The sequence below is a fragment of the Aythya ferina genome (assembly GCF_964211825.1).
Source record: "Aythya ferina genome assembly, chromosome: 17".
In the NCBI taxonomy this organism is placed as follows: domain Eukaryota; kingdom Metazoa; phylum Chordata; class Aves; order Anseriformes; family Anatidae; genus Aythya; species Aythya ferina.
In genome coordinates this window covers 10,390,176-10,399,475 of record NC_140316.1, presented here as the reverse complement: position 1 = coordinate 10,399,475, position 9,300 = coordinate 10,390,176, and the positions used below count along the sequence as shown (strand labels likewise).

The 9,300-nt window shown below is 65.6% G+C and overlaps 2 protein-coding genes across 2 annotated transcripts; one reads left to right on the top strand and one right to left on the bottom strand.

Moving 5' to 3' along the window:
* Window positions 1-1,610: 1,610 nt before the first annotated feature.
* On the top strand, window positions 1,611-5,403 carry WSB2 (WD repeat and SOCS box containing 2). The gene is made up of 9 exons (XM_084539109.1): window positions 1,611-1,794; window positions 1,943-2,114; window positions 2,204-2,427; window positions 2,605-2,736; window positions 3,099-3,199; window positions 3,568-3,740; window positions 3,858-3,971; window positions 4,385-4,492; window positions 4,667-5,403. The coding sequence occupies exons 1-9, from the start codon at window positions 1,779-1,781 to the stop codon at window positions 4,827-4,829; spliced, it is 1,203 nt and encodes a 400-aa protein (XP_084395235.1). The 5' UTR covers window positions 1,611-1,778; the 3' UTR covers window positions 4,830-5,403.
* Window positions 5,404-6,311: 908 nt separating this feature from the next.
* Window positions 6,312-9,300, bottom strand: RFC5 (replication factor C subunit 5). The gene is made up of 11 exons (XM_084539108.1): window positions 9,101-9,300; window positions 8,905-8,969; window positions 8,186-8,322; window positions 8,018-8,097; window positions 7,777-7,850; window positions 7,520-7,679; window positions 7,325-7,406; window positions 7,091-7,220; window positions 6,812-6,889; window positions 6,678-6,732; window positions 6,312-6,594 (listed from the first exon to the last, which is right to left on the bottom strand). Exons 1-11 carry the CDS (start codon window positions 9,283-9,285, stop codon window positions 6,498-6,500), a joined length of 1,143 nt encoding a protein of 380 aa, XP_084395234.1. The 5' UTR covers window positions 9,286-9,300; the 3' UTR covers window positions 6,312-6,497.

Here is a 9,300-nt window from a genome sequence, read left to right as displayed (position 1 = left end):
CCGGAGCGCGCGGGCGAGCTCGGGTGGGCTGGCCCCGTGCCCACGGACACGGCGGCACAGCCCGGGGGGGGGGCGTGGGGGGGGCTCACCGGGGACCCCCCCCTTCTCCCCACGCCCACCCACCCGTGTCACCCGCATGGCCAAAGCCATCCTAAGCCCCGCGCCTAGCAGCGGGGAAACTGAGGCACGTCCCCTGCGCCCGGTGACCCCCACCCGGACCCTTCGGGTGCCCCCCCCCCTTCAGGGGGGGTAATTTCGGTCCTGTCACAGCCGGGAGCCGTCAGGGACTGTCCCCAGGTTTTTGGGGGGCTGTCCCCGTACGTGGTGGGTGTCCCCCCACCCCTCGTGTTCCCAGGCAGCAGCTGGGTGTGGGGGGGTGATCCCTGGGGGGCACCGGGGGGGCTGCGTGCCATGCCCAGGAGTCAGGGGGGGTCACTTTGTGGGTGCTGTGTCCCCAGGGTGGCACTCACTGCCAGGGGGTGTCCCCATATGGACACTGGGTCCCTGGAATGGCACTGCTGGGGGTGTCACCTTGTGGGCACTGCGCCCCTGGGGTGCCACTGCTGGGGGTGCCACCTTGTGACTTTGTGGGTGCTGTGTCCCCAGGGTGGCACTGCTGGGGGGTGTCACTTTGTGGGTGCTGTGTCCCTGGTGTGCCACTACCAGGGGGTGTCACCTTGTCGCTTTGTGGGTGCCCTGCCCCCAGGGTGGCACTGCCAGGGGGGTCACCTTGTCATTTTCTGGGTGCTGTGTCCCTGAGGTGCCACTACTGGGGGGTGTCACTTTGTGGGGGGGTGTCCCCGCCAGGGGGTGACCCCATATGGACAGTGTCACCTTGTCACTTTGTGGGTGCTGTGTCCCTGGGGTGGCACTTTCTGGGTACTGTATACCTGGGGTGCCACTATTGGGGTGTCACCTTGTCACTTTGTGGGTGCTATGCCCCTGGGGTGGCACTGCCGGGGGGTGTCCCCATATGGACAGTGTCACCTTGTCACTTTGTGGGCGCTGTGTCCCTGAGGTGCCACTATCAGGGGGTGTCACTTTGTGGGTGCTGTGTCCCCGGGGTGGCACTGCCAGGGGGTGTCACTTTCTGGGTGCTATATACCTGGGGTGCCACTACCAGGAGGTGTCCCCTTGTCACACTGTGGGTGCTATGCCCCCAGGGTGGCATTGCCAGGGGTTGTCCCCATATGGACAGTGTCACCTTGTCATTTTGTGGGTGCTGTGTCCCTGGGGTGTCACTTTCTGGGTGCTGTATACCTGGGGTGCCACTATCGGGGTGTCACCTTGTCACTTTGTGGGTGCTGTGTCCCCGGGGTGCCACTACCAGGGGCTGTCCCCTTGTCACACGCTGTGCCCCCGGGGGTTCCACCACCCTTGGCTGCCTCTTCCTGGCCCTGTCACGGTGCCAGCAGCCGGGGCCGTGTTTAGCTTGGCGCTGTCCCGGGGCCGTGTTTACCGTCAGACCCGTTCCGGGAGGGAGGAAGGGCCGGCCCCAACCCCAACCCCAACCCCAACCCCGACCCCAACCCCGTCCCCGTCCCCCCCCTCAGCGCCAAGCGCAGGCCTCGGGGCCCGGCCTCCAGCCGCGGCCCTGCCCCGCAGCCCCCGCCCAGCACGGGGCGGTCCGGGCCCTCCTCCAGCAGCCGTGCGGAGGGAGGAGGAGGCCGGCCGGGGGCTGCCAGCGGCCCGGTTCCCTCCGTAGAGGCCGGGGAGGCCGCGCCCAGCCCGGTTGGGGCCTGCGGGGCCTCCCCGGGGCGGGCGCCGCCGCCGCCGCCATGAAGCCGAGCGCAGGTGAGGGCAGGGCCGGGCACGGGAGCTCGGGGCTCCCGGGGGATGGAGCCCGGAGCCTGGAGCTCGGGGGAGGGCTGAGGGTGAAGGGAGGGGAGCAGGGAACCGGGAACCGGGTTCTGACGGCGCTGGTGCCGTCCCCGTTGCCCAGAGGAGCCCGTGCTGCTGGCCGAGCTGAAGCCGGGGCGGCCGCAGCAGTCGGACTGGAAGTCGAGCTGCGAGACGTGGAGCGTGGCCTTCTCCCCCGACGGCGCCTGGTTCGCCTGGTCGCAGGGCCACTGCCTGGTCAAGCTGATCCCCTGGCCGCTGGAGGAGGCCGAGCTGTGAGTAAGAGGGTGTGGGGGGCACACACCGCCTTGGAGGACACCGTTCCAGCCCGCTCTGCCCCCCTTTTCCCTTCTCCTCCCCGCAGCTGCAGAGCCTCAGAGCGCAAGGGCCACGGCGGCGGCAAGGCGGAGGCGCGGAGCCGAGGGGGAGCCAAGGAGAAGACGCTGGAGTGCGGCCAGATCGTCTGGGGCCTGGCCTTCAGCGCCTGGCCGGCGGCGGGGGGCCCCGACGCTGCCGCGGGGTTGTCCTGCCTGGTGCTGGCCACGGGGCTCAACGACGGGCAGATCAAAGTCTGGGAGGTGCAGACAGGTGAGCGGTGCTCTGTGGCACCGGGGATGTGGCAGCAACGAGTTCAGGCTGCTCTCTCTGCCCTTCCTGCTCCCCGGCTCTGTCCTTCCCTAAATATTTCCCAAGGGTGAGCGGGAGCTGCTGCCTGCTCCTGCACGGGACAGGCGCTGACAGGGCTGATACGGCTGCTCCCCGCAGGACACCTTCTCTTCAGCCTCCTGGGGCACCAGGACGTCGTCAGGGACCTGAGCTTCGCTCCCAATGGAAGCCTCATCCTGGTGTCGGCGTCACGGGACAGGACCTTGCGTGTCTGGGACCTCAGCAAAGATGGTAGGAGCGAGCGGGGGTGCCCCCGGTGCTAGGTTAGTCCTTCCCCAGGCTGCGCTTTGCTGTGGGCGAGGAGAGGGCAGGAGCACACCTTGGAAGGGGAGAAGGTGGGAGGGGATCTCTGGGGACGGTGTTTGAGGCAGAAGGGGGGGTCCTGGGACAGAGCAGAGCCATCCCCTCCCAGCTGGGACCTGGGGACTGCAGGAAGGTGCTGCAGATAGAGAGCTTGGGATGGGCACAAGGAAATTCCCCCACCCCACATGCGTTTTCCTCCTTAGGAGTGGGGCTGAGACAGCAGGCGGGGCAGGGCCTGTCCCCGGTGACTCAGCTCTGTCTCTGATGACTCCCGTGTCTGTTGTCCCCAGGGCGGCAGGTCCAGGTGCTGACGGGCCACATGCAGTGGGTTTATTGCTGCTCCATCTCTCCTGACTGCAGCATGCTCTGCTCGGCTGCTGGAGAGAAGTCGGTGAGTCCCCAAGGGTGGGAGCCGGTCCCACGGAGTGCCATGCTCCCTCTGCCCCCTTTATGTGAGAAGTCCCCGTGTGGGAAGGGGCAGGTGAGAGCCAGCCTCGTTCCTTGGACTTCCCAGCACCAACGTGCCCCACACCGTGCTGGGTGAGGATCCGGGGTGGGCACAGGAATGCTGTTGACCGCCGAGGCGTTGGGGTGTGGTGGGGAGAGGTGGTTGGGGAGGTATTTGGGTGCTTTCTGTTATCACAGCGGTTTCAGCCACCCTTGCTGGCTTCGTCTCCTCTGCTGGGCTCTCCGTGCTGTCCTGGGTCCGTGTGACAGCACAGGGAGCCTCAGCCTCAGCCCCAACCCCGTGCCCCGCAGGCGCTGCTGTGGAGCATGCGGTCCTACACGCTCATCCGGAGGCTGGAGGGGCACCAGAGCAGCGTGGTGTCCTGCGACTTCTCACCAGACTCAGCGCTCCTCGTCACCGCCTCCTACGACACCTGCGTCATCATGTGGGACCCCTACACGGGGGAGCAGCTGAGGACGCTGCGGTACGGAGCTGGGGGGGCGAGGGGGGGCCACAGGAACGGGGTAGAGAGGTGTCGGGGGGGGTTGGTGGGGCTGAACGAGGCCTGGGGCTCAGGCTGAGCGTGTTTTTCCCCCCGCAGCCACGTCCCCCTGCACTCGGCGCTGGATTACAGCAGCGACGTCCACACCAGCTCCCTGCGGTCGGTCTGCTTCTCCCCAGAGGGCCTCTACCTGGCCACGGTGGCGGACGACAGGTGAGTTAATACCCCTCCTCGGGGTCTTTCCGGAGGGAAGGAGGGTCCTAAGAGGACGTTTCAGAAGTTCAGGGCGTCCTAGCAGGGTGCAGACTTTGCGTGGCAAAGACACCAACGCGTTCAGAGCCCTGGTTGTGCGAGGAGTTGGCAAGGTCAAGGCGCTGTCACCTCCCTGAGCAATGAACCAGGGCCTGTGTCCCCTTGCAGTGCTCCGCAGTGCTGTCACCTGCTCTGTCCCCATCTGGCTCAGCTCTGCAAGGCACAGTGCTCCTGCCCTGCTGTAACACTTCTGGGAGGCTCTAAATCCACGGGATAAAGCCCTGCTCCCAACTTGTGTGCGTTCAGGTGGCCCCGGAGGCTTCGTTTCAGCTGCAGGCTCCGCCTGACGTTGTGTCACCTCCCTTTCTCCTTAGGCTCCTGAGGATCTGGGCGCTGGAGCTGCGATCCCCGGTGGCGTTTGCTCCCATGACCAACGGGCTGTGCTGCATGTACTTTCCCCACGGTGGCTTCATTGCCACAGGGTGCGTATATCTGCTGCGGGGAGCTCCAGGACAAACCAGCCTGAGGGTTCAGGCTGGTTTTCCAGTTTGGGGAGTGAATGTGATATTTGCTCGGGATATTTGGGGATAACTCTCTCTCTGCGCCGTGCTGGGGCGGTGGATGCTCGCTCAGGGCCTCTTCGGGTCTCGTTGCAGGACCAGAGATGGCCACGTCCAGTTCTGGACGGCTCCAAGAGTCCTCTCGTCGCTCAAGCACTTGTGCCGCAAAGCCCTGCGCACCTTCCTGACGACGTACCAGGTCCTTGCACTCCCCATTCCCAGGAAGCTGAAGGAGTTCCTCACCTACCGGACCTTCTGAGGGACCAGAGGCACGCAGGCGAGAGCCCCCTGCCTCGCGGCGGGGCTGGCCTGGCTCACAGAGCACCGCTGGTTTGTCGTGCTGGTTGGTGAGCCGTGGGGCGGAAGGATTGTTACTCCCCTCGTTTTGGGGCTGTCTGTGAACGTGGAGATATTTTTTTTTTTTTTTGGTGTAATAATACTAGAACCCAGCAAAAAAAAAAAAAAAAAAAAAAAAGCATGCAGAGGGCACGGGGCACAGTACAACGTGGGGACAGCTCTGGTGACCCCACAGGGGACGCGAGTCCCCCTGTCCCCCTGCTATCTGCAGGCTTTGGGTCAGGTGCTTTTGCTTCCAAGTGCAATGTTGTGGGTTGAGGATTAGCAGCTGCGGGCCGAGCAGAGCACTTGGCGGTGCGAAACGGGGGCCACAACCAGCCCCCCCACCGGCCCCGACGGGCCCAGCCCGTACTTCAGCTGCCGGAGGGCCGCGGGCTCTGCCGTTCCCGTGGTCTGGGCACGAGCTGGACGAACCTGAGCCGGTCTCTGCGGGCTGGGTGACAGCGCTGACGGAATAAAAGATGGTTGATTCCTCACTTCTTCTTCCCTCGTGGCTCGTAGAGGTGAACTGGGGCTGCCAGGCGGGGGCCCGGGGAGCAGCCCCTCCTGCTGCTGCAGCTCTGGGTAAGTCAGAGCCGCTCGCTCGGCTCTGGAGAGGAGCAGATGGTCAGTGGTGGGCGCCGGGGAGGATGAGTCCTCGTGGTTAGCTGTGAAAGCAGAACGTGGCTTCGCCTAGCCCCCTGCTTTCGCTCCTCGCTTGCTTTTTCCGCCCCCACGCCAGCCCCTAGGACTTGGCGCTCAAACAGCTCGCCCGCAGCGTGTGCCTGGTGTGCAGCCTTGCCGTGCACGCAGCAGTCTCGTGGACGCCTCTCGCTCCAGCTGAGCTGGTGGCTGCAGGGACAGCACGTGCTTGGTGCCCTCCTGCGTGCAGGAGCCCTGGGCTGACCCCAGCTGGTGGAGGAGAAGACGGGGAACATCTCCTCCAAGCAGTTCCCTGCAGTGTTTTCCTTTGCGAGCAGCTAAACCCCGAAAGCTGTCGTTTCCCAAAGACTTCCAGGAAAAATGTGACCTCCAAACTGCCAGGGCTCTCCTTCTCAGCCCGTGAGCAGCTGGGGCAGCTCGTCCCTGCACGGAGGGCCCCAGGAGTGCTGCAGGCAGGTGCCAGCAGCTCGTGTGGGTGCACCACGGCTGCTACGTGGGCCGGCGGCAGCGCAGTTAAGCTCTGCTGAGCTCCCCAAGGTCGGCAGGGTTGTGCTTTGAGCTCTTCCCCTCGGCCAAAGAACATCAGAGCTGTGCTGCTGAGGGCTGCAGGCACCAAAGCCTCGGAGAAGCTGGAGCTGCCACGGAGACTTTTGCAATGGGACGCAGGCAGGGGGTGAGGCTCGATCACCTCCCTTCAGCCGCGGCTGTAGGGGAGAAAAAAGAAAACAACCACACAACCTGCTTGGCTTTAGAGATGTTTGCATTTCCCGGTGAAGCGTATAAAAACAGGCTGCTCTGGCACGCCCCAGGTGGGGGCCCAGGGCGTGCAAAGAGGAACCACGAAGCCGCACGGAGCTGCCAACGGGCGCCTCGGCTTTCTGCTCAGGACACCCTGCAGGCCAGGACGCTCGCAGCCACACCGCTGGGCTCAGGCTTCGGCCACAATCAGGTCCCTGGTGACTTGGAAAGCCGCGACGAGGGAGCTCAGCTGAACCTTCTCGCTCGTGCCTGCAGCCAGCCGGTACCTGCGGCAGGAGGCAGGGGGAGATGAAATGCTTGCAGCAGCACCAGCGCCCCGACGGAGCAAGCCAAGAGCAGGCAGACTCACTCGATGTCTGCCATCTTGATCAGCAGCTGGATGCGGACCGAGGGTGGGAAATCGACTGCGGGAAGAAGGAGGTGGTGTGAGTTCGGGTGTTTTTTTGGGGCGGCGAGCCAGGAGCCGGCCCCGCAGACCTCTACCTCTGTGCACAAACAGGTGGATCTCGGTCAGGATGTCCTGCAGGGCCAAGCCCTTCAGCGTCTTCAGCTCGGTGATTTCTGAGATGGCAGTGAGTGAAGGGGATCCTTACACACATTCCCTGCAGGATGCAACAACCCCGATGGGAGCGGGACCCTCCCCAGCGAGCGGCATGAAGCCAGCCCCACCCCAGCCGGAGCAGGAGGGTGGGAACCCGTGGCCAAAAAAAAGGAGGATTTATGGCAACGGGGATTAAACCCACAGCAGAAGGAAAAGGATACTGCGATAGGCGGTGGAGAAGTCCTGGTTGAGCATCCAGTCGAGGATGTTGGCGATGTCGGACTTGAGGGGATGCCCCGTGCAGGTGTAGACGTTCTCCTCCGTCACCTTCCCGAAGGCCATGGCGGTGCTCTGAGGAAGAGGAGGTGGAGGAGGGACGAAGAGCTCCCAGTTTGCAGGGCCCACCGAGGTGCCAGCTTACACGAGGCGCCAGCGCCCGCAGCCACGCTCAGTACCTGCAGGATGTTCAGGGCTCGGCGCATGTCACCGCTCGAGAGGGTCACCAGCGCCTTCATCCCGTCCTCGCTCACATCCACCCTGCAGGGCGAGATGGGGGCTGCAGTGGGACCGGCTCAGCACCCCCGTGGTCTCCAGCCCCTGCGGCAGGAGCAGGGGGAAAAGGGGTGTGTGGCAGAGCCCCCCCGGCTCACCCCTCCTCCTGTATGACGTGCTGCAGCCGGGGCACCATCAGCTCCGGGGTGAGGGGCCCGAAGCGGAATCGGGTGCAGCGGGACTGCAGCGCGGGGATGATCTTGGAGAGGTAGTTGCAGATGAGGCAGAAGCGGGTGTTTTCGGTGAACTTCTCGATCACTGCAAGGGAGGAGAGGAGCTGGATGGAGTCCCAGCGGCCTTGTACAACGGGGAAGGCTCAAAGGGTGCTGCCAAGCCCCCCCCGGGTGCCCCTCACCTCGCCTCAGGGCGTTCTGAGCGTCCTGGGTCATGGCATCGGCTTCGTCCAGGATGACGAGCTTGAAGCCTTTCCTGAGATGGGGCAGAAAGGGATGGATTTGGTCCCAACCCCCCTTTCAGGAGCTGCCAGACTGGGGCTGGAGGTGCCTCCTCTTAGCACAGCCCCCAGGAACGCTCCCAGCTCCCAAATCCCCAACGCCCACCCCAAAACCACCCCCCGAGGCGTGGGGGAAGCCTACTTGAAGATGGTCCTGGTGCTGGCGAAGCTCAGGATGGGCCCCCTGACGATGTCGATTCCCCGGTCGTCCGAGGCGTTCAGCTGGAGGGACAGAGGTAGCAGCGGGGGTGCAGGGCTCTCCCTCTCGCCCCAAGGCCGGGTGCCCCCCCCAGGATCCCCCCCCCTTTACCTCCAGCACCATGGAGCTGAACTCTCGATCCCGGTAGAGCTGCCGGGCACACGCCAGGATGGTGGAGGTCTTGCCGGTGCCGGGGGGGCCATAGAGGAGGAGGTGGGGCAGCCGGTCCTCGCTGATGAACCGCTGGACTGGGGAGGGGGTGCAGGGGGGTGGGTGAGGGGGGGGTTCTGGGGATGGCCTGAGCACGATTACAGCATCCCTGGGGGGGTACTGGTGGGGGTGGTGGGGGGAACGGGGGGGTGCTGGGGGGATGGTGGGGGTGGTGGGGGGAATGGGAAGGTGGGTGGGGGATGAGGGGGTGGTGGGAGGGTGCTGGAGGGAATGAGGGGGTACAGGGGGAATGGGGGGTTACTTGGGGGTGGTGGGGTGCTGGGAGGGGTTGGGGGTGCTGGTAGGAGGGTGCTGGGGGGAATGGGGGGTGCTGTGGGGGTGCTGGGGGGAATGGGGGGTGCTGGGGGTGCTGGGGGTACTGGTGGGAGGGTGCTGTCGGGGTTGGAGGGGTACTGGGGGTGCTGGTGGGGATGGGGGGGTACTGGGGGTGCTGGTGGGAGGGTGCTGGTGGGGATGGGATGGGGTGTACTGGGGGTGCTGGGGGGGTTGGAGGGGTACTGGGGGTGCTGGTGGGAGGGTGCTGGTGGGGTTGGGGGGTACTGGGGGTGCTGTTGGGGCCGGGGGGGTACTGGGGGTGCTGGTGTCCCCCCGCTACTCACTGGTGCTGAGGATGTCCCGGTGCGACACCAACTCGGAGAGCTCCCTCGGCCGGTACTTCTCCACCCTGCGGGGGGCAGCGGGGATCAACCCGGTGCCCCGACCCCCCCATATCCCCTCCACACACACCCCGGTCCCCCCAAAACCCCTCAAAACCCCCCCAAAAACCCCGTCCCCAAGCCCGCCGCCCGCCCTCACCAGGGCAGGTTCCTCCCGCCCGCCGCCGCCATCTTCCCCGCGGCGCCTCGCGAGAGCGGGGCCTGGGGGGGGCCGCGTATGGGGCCGGGGGGGTCGGGGACAGTGACAGGGACAGGGACAGGGCTGGGGACAGGGACATGGCCCCGGGGGTCGCTGCTGGGGGGCTGCCCCCCGCTGCTGGGCATCTAGAGGGGTTGGGG